The sequence below is a fragment of the Tinamus guttatus genome, unplaced genomic scaffold, assembly GCF_059628265.1.
Source record: "Tinamus guttatus ecotype Peru unplaced genomic scaffold, ASM5962826v1 Tinamus_guttatus_pri_ptg000210l, whole genome shotgun sequence".
NCBI lineage: Eukaryota > Metazoa > Chordata > Aves > Tinamiformes > Tinamidae > Tinamus > Tinamus guttatus.
In genome coordinates, this window is record NW_028288744.1 from 571,648 (window position 1) to 596,094 (window position 24,447).

The 24,447-nt window shown below is 34.6% G+C and overlaps 1 protein-coding gene across 1 annotated transcript in view; it reads left to right on the plus strand.

The window, feature by feature from the left end:
* ARAP2 (ArfGAP with RhoGAP domain, ankyrin repeat and PH domain 2) overlaps positions 1-24,447 on the plus strand; it is a 101,169-nt gene that overhangs the window by 73,563 nt on the left and 3,159 nt on the right. The window contains exons 24-31 of the mRNA XM_088524345.1: positions 2,796-2,870; positions 3,968-4,085; positions 7,972-8,100; positions 14,442-14,581; positions 17,163-17,245; positions 18,669-18,704; positions 19,174-19,237; positions 23,538-23,669. Coding sequence (XP_088380471.1) covers positions 2,796-2,870; positions 3,968-4,085; positions 7,972-8,100; positions 14,442-14,581; positions 17,163-17,245; positions 18,669-18,704; positions 19,174-19,237; positions 23,538-23,669 — 777 coding nt within the window. The remainder of the gene's footprint in view (positions 1-2,795; positions 2,871-3,967; positions 4,086-7,971; positions 8,101-14,441; positions 14,582-17,162; positions 17,246-18,668; positions 18,705-19,173; positions 19,238-23,537; positions 23,670-24,447) is intronic.

Consider the following 24,447-nt stretch of genomic DNA (forward strand, 5'->3'; position numbering starts at 1 on the left):
AGATGACAGATTTTTTTTTCATTTTAACTTTTGGAATAAGTAGTGGAACATAATGTATACCTTTTCGTGGTTGATAAATTAAAATTTGAACTGTATTTTTTTTGGAATAGAAATTGCCTTCTCTTTGCTATGCCAGCCTGTTTTCCTTATTTGGACTCCATCCCACTGATATTATTCTCTAGAGCCTGATATCTGTCTGTGGCAATTTGGACTCTGAACGTTTTTCCCTTTTGAATTAAGCTGTGGAACATTTTAATACATATTTCTGTAGAAGCTATAGCAGATAGCTTTTCTCTATAGCAGATATGTTTAATATAACTGGGGAGGTTGAAATTACGTTTTTCTGAAATGTCTTGAAATGTGTTTGTAACATGTAAAATGTAGGTCTTATGCCTAGGACCAGTTCAACACAAAAATCTTTAATTCGGATCAAAGATTGTGCAGTTGCTGTCACTTCAAAGCACCAACTGCATGAAGCACACTGGTTCAGGAGACTCTAGGTGGTTACAAAGATGGTCTGAGTTTATATAAAATCTTTTCTGCAGAATTCAGCATTGTCCTGACAATGCGTTTTGTTGTTCAGTCTTGTGGAATACACCAAGGGCCAGATTGGGACTAACCCAATCATTTTTTTTTTTCCTAAAAGTTTGAACTTCTTTCTTGTTATTTTTATGCATTTCTAACTTTTGCCATGAGTACAGAGTACGTTTTACCCATAATTTCATAACTCTAGATTATATGCCTGTCTGTATTTCATATTTTCCCAGGCTGGGACACATAAGCTTCTTTTAACCCACTGTTGTTAAGTCAACTAAGTATTTAATGCTTGTCACATTCTCATCAACACGAATGAGGAATAGCCAGACCCCAGCTAATTATCATGATCTTATTTACCAGTACAGAGCCTGAAATATGGTTAAAAAAAAAATGAAATAGAGTAAATGGTTCATTGGAACAGTGTTTCTTTACGATAATATCTTTCATTATTTCCGTGGAAAAGAAAAATGAGTACATTCATATTCTTCTCAGCTACTTACTTCCTCCCCTTCATTAGCTATCATCATTGAGCTTGTGAGCAGTTTGCAAGATGCTTTTACTGCAGCCCATGTAGCCTAGAGATTGGACGTCAGTTTTACGCAGGAGGGCTAGCTCTTTGGAAATTTTCTTTGATGGGATTTCTGCTACTCTTAAAACTGATGACATAGTGCAGAGCAAATGTGCTTGCAGTGTTGATGATTGGCAACTTAGGCCTCAGGCAGCTAATTAGGAATTTTGTCTAAGAAGCCTCTCCATTTAACATCTGGTAGTCTGATGTTGTTATATCAAAACATAAGCATATTGGTGGGAGAACCAGTGATGCAGTTACTTGATGCTTTTAGAATATATAGGTTGTCTCCAGGCTGATCGTGTGGAGACTATTCAGCAAACAACTGGACCAGATTTCTACTGAAACCCTGCAAGTTCTCATGTCTGAAATGTCACTGAAGTTCCATTCCAGGTGGCCTTTCATTAGCTTCTCTTCATTTTCTGTCCACCATATACTTATGCCAGCTGTTTCTCTTTGCTGCTGTAATTTACAGCACATTTTCTCTCCATACGGCTGTTTAAATGAGCCCAGTGGAAATCAAATGTCAGCTTCATTTTTTTCCAACCTTTTTTTTTCTGTAACACCATCTAAAAAGCAAATTTTACAACTAAATGAGCTTTTTTGAGTCCATGCCACTATAATTAAGAAGCTTTCTTCAAAGTAGCTTTGTAATGTTTTTTTTCCTCACAAATGTTTCCATTACTTTTCTATTCTCAGAGGCTAAACAAACTTTAAAGTCACCATTTTCCATAATGTTAATGTTCTTTAAAATTGAGTGCTGCTATTTATTTTTCCATTGAAATGTAGTTTTAGCCTCTGTAAATTAGTCAAAATGTATTTCAAAGCTTGCTTGTTTTTATTATTTTCTCTGCATCTTATTCTGTATATGATGCAATTGCTTTTTGCTTTTCTCGTTATCTGAGTTTTAGCAAAATATAAATAAATACATAGTATAGAATCAATGTGAATGCTGTTCTCAAAATTAAGACTGATTATTATGCTTAACTTTAATTTTCATAGCAATTATTTACATTGACTTACCAATAAAAGGATGCATCTACTGAAAAGTCTGGTTCCTGTCTTCCCATACTCTTAATATCATCATCATGAATTTAGTTTTAGGAAATATTTTTATTACTGGCATGAATTATTATCTTTTGAAGATGCTTATGGCAACCTCCTAAGGAGACTATGAGGTTTTCACATTAACACTGGACATTTATATATATAGAAAATTCAAGTTAATTTCTCTTGCAAAACTCTAATGTATAGCCCAGAGTTAAGGTTTTGGTAGTTTAAAATGCAAAGGTACTTTTATCTCTTCATATGCGCATGACTTTGTCCTGTGTGGATTAATATACACTTTTGTCATGTCTCCCTTCGATCTCCTACTGTTGAATGTATATTTGCAAAATGTGTTAATTTTACTTGAAATGTTTCTGTCATATATAGTCAGGTTTCAGATTTTTACCTGAATCAGTTAGGATAGGATCTCTCTTTTCACAAGTCAAATGGAAGTGAGTGCAGTTCAGATTTTCCCCTTACAGTAAATGTTAGGGGTACTTTTGTTGATTAGCACATGAGGAAATTTTATGTGTAGTAGATTCTAAAACATCTCTTAAGTAATCATTTCATTTTCCTATTAGAAAATGTATTTAAAATATTCATGAGACATCCTAACTTTTGTAAATTATCTATTTTGTTCTAGGTTTCCCAGGCTGGAGATTTGCTTGTTGAAGTTTACGTGGAAAGAAAAGAGCCAGACTGCAGTATTATAATCCGGGTTAGTGCATAAAAGTGATGGAATGTTTTTACTAAACACTTCCTCATGAAATGTACCAGACGTATTTTCATGCATTTTTTTTATAATTGCATAATAAAATTATGAATTTATGTTTTACTATACTTTATGGATTTTTTTTTTATTTACTGGATTGCCTAAATTGTGAAGAGTGTTTATTACACATTTCTAACCAGGAGGCTATGATGTAATTTTAAAGGGGAGACATCCTTCTTTAGTTCTACTGCAGTACACGGTAGTATAAATTCTTACAGTTCTATGGCTGCAAAACAGAAGAACATTAACAAGCATGCAGTGAATACCGGCTTTATTCAGTACATTTACTGAAGGGCATTTAAATGACCTTCCTCTTCTCTCTTTTTGCTAGCGGCAATCTGCCTTGCTTGAAACCTAAGCTTACTGCTCACTATAATTGAGATATCCAGCCTTGCATCTGATAACATATTTGAAAGGCTCTGGTCTCCATGTAGTAGTGCTGTGTTGTTTAGATGTTAAGAAAAAAAATAAATTTCTATAATGACAAAGGACAGATATAATTAAAAAGGAAGTTGCAAACTTGGTACAGTACAATATTTTTTTCCCCCTGCTCCTATTATAGCTGTTTGCTTTATTCGGCATATGATTACATATGTTTTTGTGGATAGCACGGTGTATATTTGTGTATTTGCGTGTAAAGTACATACATATATACACAGAAGATAGCATGCATTTCTTAATATGAATAAAAATGGGAGTATGCATCATGATTTTTTTTTTTTTTTTTTTTAAAAAAGGCCAGTAGACGTGTGTTGGGTTTATATACCCTGAAAACTCATGTAAACCTTTTTTCTGTAATTTTTTACAGATCAAAGAATTTTAAATTTTGATTTTTAGGTGATAACTGGATAAGTTCAATTTCATGGAACAAAACAAGAAAGCGTATCAAACTGAGAGATGTTGGACTTACAAATAGTATATTTGCTTTTTATTTTTTTTTATAATTCTTCTTGTCAATTGCAATATTAGGATTTTTTTTTTTTTTTTTTGTACTGAGATCAGAAATTGCAATACATTTTAAACAGACTCAATTTTTATTATAGGTATCTCCTTTGATGGAAGCAGAAGAATTAACTAATGATGTTTTAGGAATCAAAAATATCACTCCTAACAAAGATGATATCTGGGTTGCATTTGAAGTACTTGAAAATGGAGAACTAGGTTAGTGGAACTTATGTTTATATGACTATCAAATTATAATTGTCTTTCATTTATAAACACTTAGCCTAATCAAAATGCTATTTGAAAAGTTACCAAAACTTTGTAAATAAAACTATGATTAGCCTTCATTCCATTGTTTCGTGTTGGATACTATGACATACATCTACTTCCTTTCAAAGTTTTGTTTGTCACAAATAATTTGAAGAATTGGTTTTAAATGGTCATGCATTTGTCGTTGAAAAACATTTTTTTTAGTTTTTATAATACTCTAAACTTCACAGTTTTTTTTAGCCATCAGCTGCAGATCTTACCAATAAGTAGATCTTACCAATAAGTTTCAAAGAAGAAACTTACTTTCATTAAGTCAGTAGTCCATTTCTAAGGAATAATGTATTTCAGAAAATGAAACAAGAAAACACATGCAATACTTTAGGGAGGGATTCTTTTTAGTTACTTAGTTTATCTGAAGTGTGTAAGCAAGAAAGGAAAAAAAAAGATACAAATTTCTGAAACCTTGTGTGTATTACAGGTGATACTGAGTTGCATATAGCAGGATCTTGAAACATTTATTTTAAATATAGTTCTGACACTAACAGTGGTTAAGGTCACAATATTCATGAGCTGTGAATAGGTTTTTGCATTGGGAAGGCTATGCTAATGTTGAAGCTCACACCTTACAATTAGAGGTAATCAAAATAATAAAGGAATCCTTTTACTATTAAAACTGTATTTTGATGAATACTCACTGTCATCTAATTCTTTTGAAGAATATTTTGGGACAGTGAATACAAAGTGCTATTAGGACTTTTAAGTAAGTTGCTTTTATTATTATTTGCATGTTACAAAAGTAGACTTTGGATTGACTTCTCTAATGGAGATCCCTTATTTTCCTGTTTAAAAAGGAGTGTTAAAAAATGGAGAAAATTAAATCAGCCAGACATTCCAAGATTGTCTGAGTAGTTCTATGTCACTTCAGATGTAGTTATAATAATCTCGTAAGACTTATTGGCATTCCTGATATACTTAGCTCAGGTTGCTGTTAATCCTGCCAAGTTTAAGAGCATTCTCCCTTCCGACATAAACAGAATGATCTTGACATCCTTTTTGAAGGATACAATCCTGTGGTGATGCAATGTAGAGTGCTGGGGTAGAATTCGTTTCCAGATTTCTACAGGTGGATTTCAACTGACAAAGAACATTGGCATCTATTATCTTCAGAAGAGTTCTTGTAACTGTTATGGATGCTCTAGAAATCTTGGTTTTTTTTCATTTGCGTAATGGAAAAATTTGAAGGGGGATTTTTTAAAATTGGTATGTAACAATAAACTGAAAATTAAACTATATATCACCTAGGAACAGAAAGATAGATGAAAAAATCAGCTTCTTGAGGTCTTTGTGCACAATAACTAGAACCTTACTGTGGGCTTGAAAGTTTGTCTGAATTGGTGACTATGGAGGATGGGAAAAATTAAGCTTAGATTGAGACTCTACAGACCCTATATAGTATAGAAAATATTGTCAAGGGCCTTGAGAGTACTTGAGAGTATCCCATTGAAACAAGAGATTTATATTGCAAAAGAGAAAGTGGCCTTTCAATTTTGAGAGAGAAGGAGAAAAAAAAACCTCCACTAAATAAAGACCTAAGTCCCACTCAGTGCCTGAGTCCAATGAGCAGATGTTGATGGAACAGACCAGTTTTTGAACCTATTGTGGAAAAATCTGTGCATTACAACAGGTGAACTGAATTAATAGAAGTCAAAAAATGAAAATAATTCAGACAATAAGGCACTTATTCAGGAAGACTCCACTGATGCCAAGGCTAAATTAAACAGATTTTCATGGGGTTGAAGCACTGAGGAAATAACAGACAAAAAGAAGAGTAGTTATTCTTGTCAAAATTCTGCTCGGAAAACTAACCCTGAAGAGTCGAGAAAATTAGTATCTGATATTTATTTAAAAAAAAAAAAAAAAAGCTTGATGTTAAAAATACTGAAATTACAATATGAAAAAATCAACTAAATTATTTGCACTTAGAAAGGTTGAAATAATTGATAAAATTATCTAACCTGATGCAAAACTTTCAGTACCATATGCTTTTATAAAATAGGGTGTATACTTTTTTCTTAGTAATTTGTGCTTGATGGATAGTTTGTAAATGAGGTGTGTTACCAGTAAAGTAACTAATTCATTTCAGCGTGATGATTTATGTACCGTGTAATCCATGATGACAGATGGTCTTAAATTTAACTATAAATAAAGCAGTAGATGTTTACTCTGGGAGTGTTGGTGTTCTTGGAAGATGTGATGATCTGCCAGCTTTCCTGCCTTTCTTTTGTATGTTTTTTTTTTTTTTTTTCTCCTTAAAGTGGGTTTTTCTCCTGTACAAAGGCAACAGATTACTTTATCACATTTCCAAAAGTGGAAAAGTTTAAAGACTGTGAACTTTTAAAAGCTGAACCATTTAAATCAAAAGGGCCAGGAAAATGGAGTTATAAAACAGCAATTGAGCTGCTCTTTGAGGAATTTCTGTTAGGCTGCTTTGTTATCATGTCTGAATAATAAAAGTGTTATGTAAGTGATTTAACACGCCTATAGGTAAGGTAGCTTTTCTGTCTCTGAAAACAGAGGTATTTTTTTCTGCCACTCAACAGTGTGCTATAAATAAGGGAGGTAAAAGCAGCAATCGTGGTAACTCCTTCCTGGAGCTGTGGCATTCAGGAAAAAAAAAAATGTTCTAGAGTGTAGTGCCAGCAGTCTCAATGCTTGTATTGGTCTTTCATATTCACCTACCCTACCTACCCTAGCATAAAGTGAAAAAATAGATTATAATATCATACTAAAGCCTTCAGGTGTGTATGTGGATGAACAGGTTACAGGAGACAGGGGTGTTGTACAGTTTCCCCCACTGTCCTAGTATTGCCTAAGATGTTATGTGTTACCTAGAATGGGTGTCACAGTGTATGTCATATTTAAATACCTGCTAGATCTGATAATGCAGATGTAGCGACCATTTGCTAGGTATTCTCAGCTTACTTTTGGTATGTGAATGGTGTACTGCTTTGGCTTTATTATCTCTGCAGTTCTTTACACTTTTGAAAAGGTTTTCAAGGTCTCTGTGTTATCAGATTGGATGGTACCTATTTATTTGTCTATTGACAAATGTATGATTTGGTAACCAAATCTGAAACGTGTGCACGTTCTAGTCATGCCTTCACTTAATTTTAATTCTAATTTTACTCTACTCTTTTTTTGAGTTTGGAAGAGTGTGCAAATCTGGAAATTCCCCAGCCACAGCAATATGGAGGAGACCTAATAAAATCACATCCTTTTCCCTTTTAGTAAAAGGAACCAAATGAAACTAAAGACTGGCTCAGTCTGTTTTGATCATGACCAGGCAGTGTAATCTGTGTCAGTATGCATAGCTACTAAGGCTCTTCTAAATTCTTTGTATGGTTTTAATTTGGGAGTGGTCATGGCTAGGAAGTTTGAGGCCTAGTGTAGCTGAAGGTCTCACTTGTAATACTGTTTGATTGTACTTGTATATGTCCTCTGATACTTCCTAGCTTTTATTATTAGTGTGAAAGCAGCGTTTTAGTATCTTTCATGAAGGAAATACTAATAATTAAATCCAAAGACACACTGAGCATATAAGTATTTCTTGTTCAATTTATGGTATCTGGAAGGAAAATCTATGCAAACTGTTAACTATAAAGGTGTTACTGTAGAAAGCCAGTGAAGTGCCTGTTTGTGTTGCACTGAAAGCAACTTTAACTTCTATTGCTCAAAATTTATCTGTAGAAATGTGTAACTTAAAGAGTCTTTGATCTTGTTTCATTTCAACTTTTTTTCATTTTTTCTTTCTTTTTTTTTTCTGGGCATTTTTCAGAACGTCCTCTGCATTATACAGAGAACGTGCTAGAACAGGTTCTTCACTGGAGTTCACTATCGGAGCCTGGGACCGCCTATCTAATAATAAAGAGATTCCTCACAGCAGACATGATAAAACTCTATACTGGTATGGGTATGCACTTTTTCTTTAATTAGATATTTCATGGATGACAATTTTTATTTATAGCTGTTTCACTGGGGCAAAGTGTCCCAAAACATCTGAATTGCCACAGCTTTTGAAAAGATACTGCTTTACTAAGGGTTCTACTGGCTTCTGCTTAAAGCATAGAAATTATGAATGTTTTTGTTCCTACAAACTGTGCATTTGAACATAAAAATATACAGAAACACTGTGTTTGGCTCACAGTTTGGGAACTTCTGCTGTAAAGCATGAGACTGCTGTTTCATTACAAGCAATTCTGAGCTGTCCATAACCTGTCTTGCTAGATGAAAGCTGGCATTGCCAGTAGTTACATTATTTTATGCAAGGGTTAGACATCATTTAACTCAGAATGAAAAATTGACTATTCAGTTTAAAGTATTATTTATTTCTCTCTCTCTCTGTGTGTGTGTGTGTGTGTGTGTTTGGATTATGTGATCTAATGCATCTGAATAGGAAAGAATTTGGAATTACATACTTGAGCAACTTGAGTGACTTGCAGCAAGTACATTAGCTTTAAGAAGGAGGAGAAATTTAGGTCTGACAACTGAAAGTAGAAACGTATGATTTACGAGATGAACGTTTTTTTTTTTTTCCTTCTTCCCCCTCTCCCTCCTTCCTTTCCTCTCTCTCTCCATTCCTTGAAGTAAATCTTCCAAGTAATAGTGTATGGTTTTCTCTCTAAGGGAAGTAGATTGTAAGTTAGAGATGTCAGAAAATGATTACCCTGTTTTCAAGCTGCTGACATGCTATATGCTGCCTTCATGGTACAACATGCAATAGTAACATTTGATGCCTAGTTTAATGCCTAATTGATTATTTTATCTAATATTTATTCAAATATATAATCTTTTTCTTTTCCTCTAGATTTCTCCCTCTTATACAGAAGGGTTTACTTTCTAGATCTGTATATTTGTCTTGATTGCAAGACATAAAATCATGCTGTTATGCCTATTCTTCTGAAAGTTATAGTATTCTCTAATCACTCTCTATTTCTGTAAAAGCAAGTTCTGCAGATATGACCCAACCTTAACAGCTGTGCTATTCATAGTTTTTATGTTTGAGCTTCACTGTCTCTTGTAACTGTGTTGTAGCAAGGGAAATGTTGTAGAGGGAAATGTTCCGATTCATTAGAAGCTTGAAATCTGAACTTCCCTCATCTCCCTCACTATACATTGAGGTATAATCAGAAAAGTGAATGGACTAAAAGGACTACATGTGGACCACTGCTGTGGGAAACGAGAGAGAATTAGGCGAGTGTCTAAAGTCCAGCTTACAAAGTGTAGTAGTATTTAAGAAGGAGATTTGCCATATGCCATATTTTTATGCATGGGCTTCACATCCATTGGTTTTCCTACCTGCCCTCCCCATCACACTAATGAGGCTTGCTGGGTTCTCTTTGGTTTGACCTTCATCTGTTGAATTTTGGCCACTGGATGTTTACATTTAGTGGCTCTTTTGTGGTGTTAAAATAACTAAAGGCTTATTAAACACGTTGTAAAAATTAAATAAGTCATACTGATTTTCTCCGTGTATTGAAGGGTTTTAGGAAAGTTCTACCACATTGCAAATATACAGTAATGATCCTGCCAACCTTAACATGGCAAATTAATTTTTTAATTGCAAAACATGAGCTCACTTGTGGGGTTGCCATTTTAAGGAGCTTTTACCTGAGGAATAAATTATATTTTCTAAAGTTTTAGGGTTCATATCTTTTAATTCTATCTTACAACAAGCAAGACCTTGTAAATACTGTTTAAGAGGGTACATTTAGAAATTTTAGTTAATTATTCTCTTTAGTTCAAATCAATCAAAATAGCCATCAGCACTATCAGGATCGCTCCATACATTATATTGATATGCATTCAAATTAGTAGCTAAATAGGAAATGAGGAAAATAGATCTAATATCATTTAGTCAACTCATTATTAGCTGAAGTACTGTCTTGGTCAGTAATTCTGAGCATCTTTTGTCCCAAACAGGTAAAATATTAAGAAAATGGGGAATGGGAGGGAGAAGGGCAGGGTTAAAAATATCATAGTAAAAAAACAAAACCACAAATGTAAATTCTAATTATTATACTAAGGATGTTTAAAATACCAAACACTGTACTCTAGTCATTTTGTCTTGCACAGATTTTGAATCTATTATAGTGCTATGAAACATGAGCAATACCGAGGAGCTAACATAAATGCTCATTAACTTCAAGCAGAGATGCATCTATATTAAATGCAGGCCAAAATGCACAAAGAGCTCATATTGTGTTTATCCAAACTTTACATTTGTTCCTAAGTATGGATGTTAGTGCACAGGAATTATTTTTATTTATTTATTTTTAGTTAAACATTGTACATCTGTCATTAGGTGTAGAGTCAGAGTGAGGAAAGATGGCTGATCAGACAATCAGGGAAACAGTTCCCATTGCCTAGAGAAAGAGACAGTCGCAGCTACAAAAAATCAATTCTCCTTGTCAAAGGGGAAAAAATACTTTAGTGATGTAGCTTCAGAAAAACGTTTGGTCAGTTTTCCACTTTCCTCCCAGTCTTTGGTTATTTTCTCTTCACAACTTATAGCTCTTCATGCTTTTGCAGGAGTACTGTCTTTCAAGTGCTGTTCAGATGGGCAAGATGTGCATTATGTTTTGGTATAACAGATACTTGGTAGATTCTATTTCAAGACCCTCTTTTTTCTCCTTTCATCCGTTAAAAAATATAATAGAATATATTCACTGTAAAGTGTGTATATAGATACTTGAATTTTTCCAGTAGAGAGTTGTTTGAGTGGGAAATACTGATTTTTCTGAGAAAAAATTGGAACTACTTTCTGAGCTAGTTCCTAGTGATTTCAGAGTTTCAGAAAGTTTTTAAATAGTTTTAAAGTTTATTTTAGATTATTTTTCAGATTATTTTAGCTTTACCTTATTAAATAGTCTGCTAGAAAATACAGAAGATGATCAAATATAGAGGATGCTTTTTTACCTTTCCCAAGATCTTTGTATGAAGTGTTTGATAAATTTGTCATGGTAAGAAAGCTGCAGAGTTTAGAATGATTCTTTTTTTCTACTTCCATTTGACATGTTTAAAAAAATAAAATTCATGTAATATTCATGTGGTAGTGTGGGTAAGGTTTTGTACTCTATTCTGAACATGAAAGAAATATATTGGCAGAAAGGAACGAATTTTTTTTTCTGTTTAACTGAACAAATATATTGCGGTCGTAGCTGGATTCAAATCAATTCAATACAAACTTTTGATTTCAGTTGTTAGAAATGTATTTTGTTTTTAGATTATAACGGGAACTATCTAAAATACTGGGAAATCTTCTTGTGAAATTTTCTTTTAATGGAAGGCGTACTGATTGGAATAGAGTTGGTTTTATTTGATGAAGTCAAAAGAGCATACTGTCTTTGTAATTTCCATTATATTTTTAAAGTGCCTTTTATGACTTTGATTTGTACTATGATATAAAGCAGGAGGGAATTATATTCACAATATTTAATATTCTTTTTGCAAATAATTACAGTTAGTAGGAGGAATAATTTAATGTTCATCCACTATGAAAGCTGGGATTGAGATATGTCTTTTCAAGTTAGTCCCAAAGTCTCACTACACCATGCAAATGACAGCAAAATCTGCTTCTCTGTGTTTTAAAATATAACCTTATCCATTTTGTGTGTGCACTTTAAAATGTATTTGCATAATAAGACCTTTAAAGCCAAATACTACTTGCCTACCTTTTGTGCATGCGTATATATGCATTTTATGCATCTTGTACATGTTTCACTATTAGAAGATTGGGACTCTTCCTAAAGAATCATGTATGGCATAACTGCTTACAGGTTCCCTAAAAGAAGGACAAAGAACATAAATGCTGAAATATATCCAGATACAAACACTACCGTACAATACATTTATTCTGGATCATTTATTTTGTGGTCATTAGTGATATTCCATAAAAATTCTTAATTCTGTCATGTCAAAGGCGGTAACCTTTAATACCTAATTTCTGCATGATATGCCATACTTGAAAATATTGACTTACTAAAATGAATATTTGTGATTAAAAAAAAACATATATAGTTTTAATTACGATATGTTGCAGAACCTACTGGTTCCAAATGTGGATGTTTCATTGAAATTCAAAGTTGGTTCTTTTCTGTATTCCTACCCTTCCTGGGTGAATGCAAATATACAATATACTTTATCTTTTTTTTTCTGTTAATTAAACTTTTTTTATTATTTTTTTTCATTGCTTTTTGATAATAGCGTGTTATATCAAATTCTCAAATGCCAAGTGGAATGGTGTGAAAAGAGGGCCCTCTGAGAAATGAGTAAGATACTGTTCTCGGTTTACCTCATTCTCCTTTTACATCACAGTCTCATTTCTTATTTTGAAATGATACAGCATGCACAAATAAATTACAGGACATGTATTCATTTAGCAAAAGAAACAAAGATGGCCCAGGCCAAAACATGGCATAAGTAGCAGACTCATAGTATTTTGGGATAAAGATATTAGCCTTGTTAGAACAGCTGCTTCTTCGAGAAGAAAAGATCACCGAATGGTTGAGGTTGGAAGGGACCTTCAAGATCACCTAGTCCAAGCCGCCCCACTCAAGCAGAGTCAGCTAGAGCTGGATGCCCAGGACCCCATCCAGTCGAGTTTTGAATATCTCCAAGCATGGAAACTCTACAACTCCTCTGGGCATTTTTTTTTTTCCAGCCACCAATTTTCCAGCCACCACCATTCAGGCCGAACTGTTTTTGCTTGTGCCTTTTGCTTCCTGTCCTCATCACTGGGTACCACTGAAAAGTGTCTGCCCCATCCCCTCTGCCCCCTCTCATCAAATATTTATATGCATTGATAAAGTGCCCCCCATCAGTCTCTTCTTTTCCAGGCTGAACAGGCCTAGCTCTTGTAGACTTTCCTCATATGAGAGGTGCTCCAAGTCCTTCATCGTCTTAGTGGCCCCTTCCTGGATTCTCTCCAGTAGCTCCATGTCTCTGTTGTACTGGGAAGTCCAGAACTGGACCCAATGCTCTAAATGTGGCCTCGCCAGGCCTCAGTAGAGCAAGAGGATCACCACCCTCGACCTACTGGCAATGCTCTTCCTAATGCAGCCTGGGGTACTGTTCGTCATCTTTGTCACAAGACACATTGCTGGTTTGTGGTCAGCTTGTCCACCAGGTCCCACAGGTCCTTCTCCACACAGCTGCTTTCCAGCGAGCAGCCTCTACTGGTAATGTTGTCTGGACTAGAGAACATTTTATTTCCTTCTGTCTACTGCTCTCTTTTCACACTGGCAGTCTACTTTAAGCCCTAGCTACCTCAAGGCGAAAAGGCTACTTAAGGTTGCTGCTAAATTCTGTGTTCTTTGATTAAGACTCCTACAAGATGCAAATAGGAATTATTTTTCTTTTTCATTGCGCCTTACTTTGTTAAAATGTTATTTTGATTTGAATTTATATGCATGAGTCATTTCAGCATAGTAATTACCACAATTATGGTCAAAAGTGCTGCTGTTTGGAAGTGGACTTGCTGGGCAAAGCAGATAAACTATTAAAAAAAAAAAAAAAAAAGAAAGATTGTGATAAAAAAAAAAATCTAGGAAATGGTGCTGCAGTAGTTTTCATCTATCAACCATCTACAATTCAGAAAAGACCTGATCTTTCTCTTTAAAGAATGTTTTCAGTGCTTTTTTTTAGTATTATTTTGCTTAGATTTTTAAATTGCTCTCAACATTATGCTGAAAATATGATCTATCTTTGAAAAATTCAGTGGTGCTAATTTATTTCATTAAACTTTTAATTACCAAATCAATTTTAATTCTTTCTAATCCTGCTCAAAGAATACTACTTTAAAAATGTTTTTTTTTATTGTTATTATTTTGACAAATATATGTGTGTTTCTGTATGTATTTTGACTTTTTCAAACAGAAAAATGTACCAAGTCTTGTACAACAAAATTGGGGCTTTCTGGTAATTTCAATATACTTGTGCTTCAGAGAGGCAAGAGTTATACATATGCTTTGGGACTTACCTGCGCATTCCTTCCCTCAAAATTTTTGCAGCCGTGGTCCATCATTCTTTCAGTGTTATCTGTTGTAGAAATGAAACAGAGAGGATTATCTTTTTCAGTAATTAACATCATCGTGCTGTCAATGTTTAATTCCTTATTAAGAAAATTTGAAACTATCAAGTTGTAATTTCAGTCTTTTGCTATACAGTGATAAATACTAGGGACACTTGCATACTATCAATTTCCATTGTTCCAAAATTTTCCAACAAATGTTTTTATTATCTTGTTAGAGAAAAACATGAAAGTTAGTATGAAAGAAGGCTATCTAAAGTACAAAGAAGAACCATCAAAGCTACTGTCTGGAAACAAATTTCAAGAGCGGTATTTTGTGCTACGGGAAGGAAACTTGCTCCTTTACAAGGATATGAAGGTACAGTAGCAGAAAATTTTCACCAATTTAATCATGAGCATTAAAAAGCTCTTTTACATGTAGAAATGAGAAGGAAGGTGAATACTATTAAATGGTAATCTTCAAACTTTGGGGTTAAAGTGCAATTTTTTTTTATGTTACTAGTTCACAGAGATCTTAGTAAAATGAATTATGGATGTTGCTTATTTAGCTAGTTTAATTTGGCATTAGTATGAGCTGTTTAAAAAAAAAATTAAACCGAAGTTCAGAAATGACTGGACTATGCTATGACTAAGTTTTATGAAAACCCTTTGTACTGAGCTGTAGTACAAGCAATACGGAACTTAAGCGCACTGCATATTGGTTTGTCTTCAGATCTCAGAGCCTTCAGAAATTATAAGCAACAGGCGTCTTAAAAACATCATGGTGGAAGAGGCTATGGAAACAATATCTGTAAACATGCTAGCAAAATCTTCCCTTGCCTCCTAGCTACAAAGTTTTCACTAACTTCTCAGTAATGAGAAAGAAATACAACCTCCTCCTGAAGTAAAATTTCAGAAAAAATAGACTTGATATAATCCCAGCCTTGCAGACATGAGTACTGATGCTTAGATATACATCATAGTCCCAGAGAAGCAAAGTCAGACATATGGATACTTGTTGAATTGAATTTACTGTGAAAAATGTTTTCAGATGTAATCAATTTATGTTAAAGTGTAAAACCAAACAAGATATATTGTGGACTATGCCATTCAGTTGTTCATTTTAGTTCTGTTAATTTCTGCTAAAAAATATACCTCTGAAAGTTTCAAATGCTTTTATTTTTGCTGGATGCTAGTTTTGCACGTCCAGCCAATACATATGTATATATGTGCTTGCTGGCCTTACTAAAATACTTGGGAGGGTTTGTTTCTTTGTTTGACAAAGCTTACGGATTTTGTACTGTGTTAAAATTGTTTTTTTCAGCCATTCTGATTCATAAAGCATTAAATGGTTTCTAAATTCAGGTGGCATTTTCTACTTAGTGTAAATACTGCATTATTTTAAATGGTTTTCAACTTTTTTTAAATAAGCAAATGAAACTGTCATTCTGACAAAACACCATGTTTCAGTTTTTTTATTTTCTTTTCAGAGATGTTTATCCACACCCAATAAATTTTGTTTAATTTTGTTATATATAGAAATGAATATTAAAAGGCTGTGACATTACCGATGGCAAATTGTATTTAATAAGACTGCACAGAGTTTTCAATTTAAGAATTCTCATAACAGTAAATATTTTAAATATGCAAAAGGAGATATATTTAGCTGTTTTTCTCGAGAAGAATTACCAAAGACAAGAAATTTCCATGATATTGTGTATTAAATATATTTTTATATATTGCGTTTAATTATTTATAATTTAATATATTAAATTACAGTATTGTGTTAATTGGCTGAAAAAACTGCCTTTGTGATGCACAGTCAATAAAAGTTATGTTCCCACACACACAAACAGATGACAAAGCTCCTTTAGGTAGAAATTTCTGAGAATTATAATTAGTATATTCTGCAGAGAAGTCTGTTCAGTGAGGTAGTACTCTTGCTTTGACTAGAAGAACAGCCATAAAGCCATAAAATACCTCTGTCTCTCTCTTTTTTTTTTTTTTTTTTTTTTTTTTTTTTTTGTTGGTTGGTTGGCTGGGAGATTTTTTACATCGGAGTTCTGTCGTGAATTCTGTCTTTAGCTACATCTCCTGATATGTCTACTTGTTTCTCTGAGTATCGTGAAGAACAATTCTTAGTTATCATCAAAGATCTCCTAGCTTTATTGAGCTGGCTTGCCCTTCAGACCCGCCTTCTCCCATGAGATCACATGTAGCAGTTCCCTCACTGAGCACAGTCTTCAGTCTGCCCTCTGCTACTTGTATTTTAATGGTCAGCATGCCCATAGCTATCATTATCACATCCCCAGACACTTGTGAATATCAGAGCCAGTTGTGCATGGCCCTGTCTAGCTCATCTGCCCCCTGTGTCAAGAAGTTGCCTTGACACCCTCCATAAATCTACAGAATCACTATTGTCTCACCGTGATGCCTTTCCAGAAGATGTCAGGGCAAGCAAAGCCTCTTGGAAAGAAGCAGAGTCTGTGATTTGCACATGTTCTTGAGGTGTTCAGGGAAGACTTCATTTTCTTCTTTATCTTGCTTGGATGGCCTGAAACAAATGTTGTCCATTTCATCGAAGTTCACCCCATATATGGTTGGCTCACCCCTTGCCATCCTTCATATAGAGGGTACCTCCCTATCTTCCCTGACTGCCTCTCCTGAAGAGCTTGTATCCATCAATTACAGAACTTCAGTCACGTGAGCTTTACCACCTGATCTCTGTAATTCTGACTATATTGTAATTTTTGACATTATAGGGACTTCATGTTCTTCCCTTTTCCCAGTGGTAGTGACTTGCAGCTTTTGTTAGTGGGAAGGAAAGATGTAAAAAATGTAATGATTGACAAGAAAAGTGGAGTACAGCTCATGAAATAGTTAACTGTGGAGACAGCTACAGAGCATTTCCTCTGTTATATAGTCCTGATAAAATAACTAAAGTCTTGTTTTATTTTAAGGCCAGCAAACCTGAGAAAGTGTTGCCTGTCAATTCCTTGAAGCTTTATCTTGGAGTGAAAAAGAAAATGAAGCCACCAACAAAGTAAGAATAAAAAACAAAATAAGTTAAATGCTGTGTAGCAAGGTACTGTTATGTCTTCATGAAAGAGCAGCATAAAATATTGGCGAACAAGGAAAAGCCAAGTAGCCAACCGAAGTGTACCAAATTAATTTACCCTCCATAACATTATTTGTTCTGTTGCTATCTTTAGTTTTGTGTTCCACGTTAACTCCTCTATGCTAGGGAATTACTTTATTGATTGACTTTTGTTAATCTTAAGCGTATTATCTCTTGTGGATGTGTTTGTTGCTAGTTCACTTAGTTCTGTGGTGTGTCTTGCATTTCATTGATGGGCACACCTTCCTGGCACCAGGGAAAAAAGAAGAAAAAGCCAACCAGTCTGTCTTCAGTGACAGTCCCCGTTGTTCAGTAGAAGGTTTTCCTTTTTCAGGATCCTTTTTATTTTGACTTTTTTCCTTCTAAACAAAGAATACAGTGCCTCTTATGAACATCAGCGGCTGTGTCTCTAGAAAAGAGAGTGAGAAATTACACCTGTGTTTCTCAGATGTGTGAACTTACCTAATCAAAGCTTTGAGACTTCGAGATAATGTAGGTAGGATCCTTTCCAAAGGGGATTTTAAGTTGATAGTAGCCTTTAAGCAGACATGCTCAAACTTTTTCCTGAGAGTTGGCACATCAAAACCCTCAAAAAATCTGTAAATTTTAGAGTTTAGTTCTGTTAGGCAAAACAGGGGGCTGTTTTGGTTTTGAGAAAATATATTAAATTCAGAAATGAGTGAGTAGTTTGAAGTACAAATGTAAGAGTATATAAGCAAGTCTGGATTCTTGCGGATAGTTTCATTCCTTGAGGTTTGTTTTCAGTCTAACTATTTTCAACATCAGACTTGACACAATCTTCTCTGGATCCTTAGGAGCTATTTGTCACCTCAGAGGCTTCTTTGTGAACCTATTCCCCGTTTTCAGTTTTTAATTTTATTTTTTTATTTAATCTCTGTAGACTTATGTGATTCCTTCTCTTTCCAGTACAAGCACACTTAATGTTCCTTCTCTGCCTTCCCCACCATAAATCATCTTTATGGGAATGTTTTTTTTTCTGGACACCAACTTAGCAATTTTACTTCCAACATCTTTCATAAAGTAAAGCTGCAGCTGAAACAACACATGTGATCAGGCTTCATCTATGGTGCTCAGCTTTACCCCTTGTCCAGAACAGAACATTCATAAACTGAGTCATCTGTGAACAAACCCACAGTTTTGTTTTGTTTTGTTTTGTTTTTTTCAGTAACCTCCTAGGTTTACACCTTTATCTTTATATATATAATATATATAAATATATAATGTATATTTTTATATATAAAAGCGTTGTGTGGAAGCCTCTGTAGTTTTAGGAAATATTGTCTTTTTCTTGAGTTTCTGGAACTATTAATTTTTTTTTTTTTTTCAGTTGGGGTCTTGCAATATTTTCTGAAAAGCACCAGTGGTAGGTAAACATGAAACATGCATAATTTCAGTGTTCAATGTGTATTTAAACTTTCAATTTCAACATTAAAAAGATAAGGTTGAAAATCAATATTTTTTATTTTGTCTGTATGTTTGCTTTTACTGGTTTTCTTAATTATATATTATATGTTTTAGTAATCTTTTGATATTTGGTGTCTGTCTTCTTACTGTGGCTAAAAATAGCAAATAATCTTAAAATCTGTGGTTCTGAAGTTTATGAAACCTGCACACAGTTAAGCATTTGCCTACCTTTTTGAAGCAGAGTGAAATGGTAATTGTGTATTTCATGGTCTTTTTATGTAAGCTAGTGTTAATAATAAATACTGACAACATTCACAGATGAATGTAAGCAGTGTTTGAACTCATTTAGAAACTTAGTCTGTAATGTGTCTAACTGCAACTAGATTTTTTTTCCATTTTTTTCTTACTAATTATATATTGTATTCTAGGCATATCTGTTTTGATGGGCAGGATGCACAGATGGAGTGGCTGATCAGTATTTTGACTGCACAGGTACTAATCTGGTCAAATACAAGAAATACAACTTTCCTACTGCTAAGAAAATCCTCCTAGACAATCATATATATATATGTGTTATATGTGCACTATGGATAAAAGTGCAATATTATTAAGGCTTTTAGAATGTAGTTTTTTGATGTAAAAAAAATTACAAAAAGACAGCCTATGAAGGCTCTTGTTCATTATGGTATTTATATGTCAATATGGGAGAATATGGGAGCAGAAGATTACAGCCTACGATAGTCTTTCTGCTGCATTGGGAAGAAGTTGGATCAAGAAACACAACTCACTTCCTCAGCAGCAGTAGACATTCTTCAGGTGAAATTCTGGCCATTGACCCAAAGGGTGTCAGTGTGCCACAGTGCTTTGAGGGCTCTTAGTGTGCGCTAGTGGATTTGGCTACTGTGTGCCAAATGGCCACAATAGCAGGGGCTCTGTTTAAGCACACTGCTGGATAGCTCTGCAGGGCCTGCTGTAGATTTTCCTGGTATTTAGGTTAGCTTAGCTCGCATGGGCAACTCATTGTGTTGGACAGATTCTCTCTCAAGTAAGTGATTTTCTGCTTGTTGCTAGATAAGGTGGATGTAAATTTGAGTGGCACATGCTTTCACAGGGTGTTTAATGTTCACATGGTAGGGTGCGGGAGTGAGAGAGGTGGGAAGTCTGGCAGGAGACTGAAATGGAGTTTAAGTTTTTAAAAGGATTCTGTGCTTGTGTCAGATTTTTCTTGTCTTTCCCATAACATTCAAGGAGCTTTAGGGAATATCATTGTGAATACACATCAGTGGATTTCTGATTACCTGTGAGCTTTACAAATTACCTAAAGTGGACTAGATATAGGACTCTTGCTCTACATACTTCACAGAGGCTTGCTAAAAGGGAATCTGTCTTTCTGACCTCTGTCGACAGTAGTACTAGAAGTGCAGTGCTTGCCGTGTAAGTGAGACTTCCAAAGTTTTGTCTTATTCTGCTCCCTTAACTGACGGAGCTATTGTGGTTTCTATGGAAACAGTCACCAGTCCCGGCATACATCTCATGGGCATAACATGAGCGGTGTCACAACAAATTGGCTCGGAGGTTATTGATATAGGCTACTTGGAAATAACTCATACAGCCTTAGTAACTCTGTTGAAAGCCTTTTGACGTAAAATCACAAGAAAGGCAATTTATTCGGATTCTGATCAAGTAGTGTGGTATGTAGAATGTTCCTCTGATAATATAGATCAAAACCTGAGAGATGCTGCTCACTGTTCAGGAGATTTTTATAACAACAAAAAAAATCTTTTAATGCACGTTTTTCTTAACTTTGTGATGACCTAATACTGTTTTCTTTGAAAACTTCATTCTCATGAGGCCAATGAATCAACAGTACTAACAAACTATGTTGAAAGGATGGCTTTTTTGGATATCGGTATTCTGGACATCAGTGGAAGTTGTCAGTCTGTGGATTACTTGTGAGATTAAGTGCTAATGAAGCAAAATCAGTGCTCTAAGACAATATTATTTGCAAGGAAAATCTGTCCTTGAGAGTGCAATGACTCATGTTGAAAAAGCTTACTATAAGATTTCCACGTATTTTGCATCACACAGTAGTAGCAAGCAATTATCATTGAATCATCCCCTTTCTAAACCAGAAAAAAAATAAATGTCAGCTAAGATTGTTTCTAGTTAGAATTTTAGAAGCAAAGCTATCTTTAGGGAAGATAGCTTGTCTTTTACCTTATTCATTATCATAGTATTTGAACACATCTGTGTTAGAGAAGCTGCAGGAAACAGATTTTCTTTATGTTGATGGAGTTACTGGACTTGGATTGGGAAGAGAAAAATACTAAAAAATAAGTTTTGAAGTATTATGATATTTACATTAAATGATCCAGTGCAATTTAGAGGGAGAGAAATCTATGTTACTGTGCTCTTCAGTGCTCCAGCAGAGGAAGATTTTATTAGTAAGTAGTATCAGTAAGGTGCTATTTTCTTTCTTTTTCCTATTTTCTGATAATGTTTACTCCCATAGTGTAAGTTTTGCAGAGAGTATAAATAGCAAAGCTTAGGTCTGTTGTAATCTAACACTTTTGTTACACAAAATCAAGTTTCCCTGGTTGTTATTAATCTTGTACTTTAAATATTAAGATGATTCTAAGAAGAACTATTGTTTCTTCCATTTGTATGCGAAAATAGTTCCATAGAGTACAGCTAAAACCTGATTCTTGAAAACCTAGTTCTTGAATTTTGTAATGCAGCTCTGCACAAAATCAGTTAATAGCATACAACTGAAAGTAATTAATTGATATGAAGATGGATACCATTATATGTGGTCTCTTCCAATTCCAGCGCCTCTGATCAGCTAGAGAGGCACAGCATAATACCATGAGGTGCAGTTGTGCAGATAGGTCAAAACTATGAATAAATACATTTATTATGTGGCCTAATATGTTGTTGGTATTTCTGATGTATTTTCCAGAGTTCTATTTTAAGAAATGTTACAGACACAAAAGGGAAATTGGGCTACTTAACTGACAGGGATAGTTCCCCTAAGCTTGCTGAAAATTCATGGAGCTAGGTTCCTTCAGGGCCTAACTTACAGGTCCTCAATTATTTTCTGAATCCCATTTGTTTACAATAGGAAAGCCTGACCTTCCATACTGGGCACCTAAATTGCACATATTCTCCTTAACAAAAATAGCAAAGAAGTGTCCTCTACCATTGATTCTACCGTGCAGTTAAAAGCATTTATGTTCTTATCTAAAAGTTTCGAAGTAGTGTGGAAGATGTCGCAAGTCCTTGAAGTGAGCTAAACTTTTGGTAGAGTAGGTAAAGTGGCAAAATAGACATGTCTAAATCCATTCTAATGCTTTGAAAACCTCTGCTGTATTTGCTATAACTAGCTTGAGGGCTTTTTCCTCAAAGGGACATTACTGTGCACTATTTCTGTGCACAGAACTCATGTGCTACTCCATGAATAACATGATATCTTGGTAAACTATAAATTGCTTTTGGTTGGCAAGAGCCCTTCTCTCAGATAAGACATTCCTAGTGTTTCACTGTGGTGAAAAAGGAACTTTTTTTGGCATTTCTTGGGGAGAAGTCTTGCAACAAATCACAACATGGTCAGCATCATCTGTGGGAAACTTTAACCCGTAAAGATGTGAAGCTACTTTAGCTACTACGCAATTGAGGCTTCCAGTTCCTGGACTGCTATTCTAATTCAGTAATGACAGAATTGAACTCATTCTAGTGGGTTTCTAATAGCATTGTGTTAACTGTTAGCAGGTAGACTGTTTACACAGATAAACAAAATCAGATTCCCATCATGTATTTTCTTTGCAGTCTTGAAGTAACATAATTCATGGATGCAGAGGGTTGAACACCAAAAGAGTAATTTTAAAAAAGGAACAATGAATACCGTGATAACCATGAAAAGAAATCTGTGAAATCCATTAGAGATATGACAGTTACTTAGAAAGATCACATAATTTCTTACTTGTTAAAAAGAATGCAAAGCAATAGCGTTTTGTAAAAACTAACCCAAACATTCCCAACTTTCACTAATGTTTCTCTGCTAACCCTCTGCTAATTAGGGTTCTAAGTAACCAATTTTCTTTGGAGTTGTGCTGGTTTATCTTAGTGCACACAGCTCCAAGCTTTGAAAACTATTCCTATGTAGACATTGTACATGCATTTTGACTCATTTCTACTCATGTTGGAGCTTTTGCAGAAAAATCTCTTACACTGCCTTGTCCTTGGAGCCGTCTTTCTGATTATCATTAGTTTCACCAGAAGATCTGTTGGTTTGTAGGTTGTATTTGTTGGGCATTCAGAAGATCAGTCTATTCTGTATAACACATGTTGTTACCACAGGATAAACAATAAGTGTTTTCTCCCAAATCGTGAATGTAAACATTGAAGAACTTGTTTGCAAATTGAGTTAGTTGTTACTTCATTTCAGAAAATTTTATTGTGACTCCTGAAAGCTGAAAGTGTATTTACCTAGAATTGAGAAAATGTGAATGAAATGGAGATATTTTTTCCAGTTTGATGACTTTTTTTATTCCAAGTAGATAATTATTTTGATTTGTAGCATGGAGGGAAAATGCATGACAGTTCTACAGAGTCTTTTCAGTTCTGTTCACTCAGCATTGTGGAGCACTTAAAATATTAACATAATTTTAAGACTGTAGCTTTCTTCCTTCTTCTCTTATAAAAGGTAGAAAGTGTGGTATGGAATATAGCTTTACCAAGGTGTCTAGTTTGAAAATGCACGCCAAAAATGTTTTTCATTTATTTATTTTTTCAGCATGCAGATATATGGCCACCTGCTGGAAAAGCAAGAAAACAGTCTATAACTAAAAGTCCAAAGATTGGAGGTTTGCCATTAATTCCCATTCAACAAGAGAAGAGTGCCTGTAAAATTGGAGAGAGTACAGAGGTAAATGGAGTTTAAATTTGTTGTGGAACTTCTAACCACAGTGCTGTGCTTTGAAGTGGTACAAGAGTAGTGAAGTCTCTAGACTTGCATAAATATAAAAGGTTGATTCTTTTATTGTCCATGCCATCAATAATTCCATTGTTTTTCTATTAAAACAATAGTTAGGACAATTTAATGTGATCTAGTCTGGTACCAGCTTTTTTGCTGCTCAGTAAGTTAATGGATGATTGTTGTTTGCTTTTCTGGAATTGGGTCTTTTTTGTTTCTTTGAAAGTGAGCAAGACCAGATCATTAGAAGTAAATAGACGTAACCTGCAAATGCACTGAACATTATGACAGTTTTATTTTCATAAAGTCCTTGAATACTGTGCTGCATGTGTATGTCACTATCTATTGCCAGAAAAAACATGCAGTTTTAGTTACACACCCTGTAAATGTAATAGGAGAGCCTGGATGGAACTAACTGCTATACTTTTAAGTAGCAGTAGCAAAGAAGAGCACAGTTGGGGTGCAGTATGTCTGTGAGTGACTTGAGTGTCACACTACGCTACTTGAGCTAATGATATGTCTCAAATTTAGCATCTTAAAATAAGACGCATTCCTGGCATCCACACAGAGATATAGATGCCTGTGGTGAGGCATTATTTACCTTACTTAAAGCTGAGAAAAAGTAGTGTAGTTAAAGCGTTAGTCTGTTTGGGGAAAAATAGTGATAACTAATCTGATGGCAACAGAGAAAGCACGACTTGGACCTTTGACTACATACAATACTATTTAT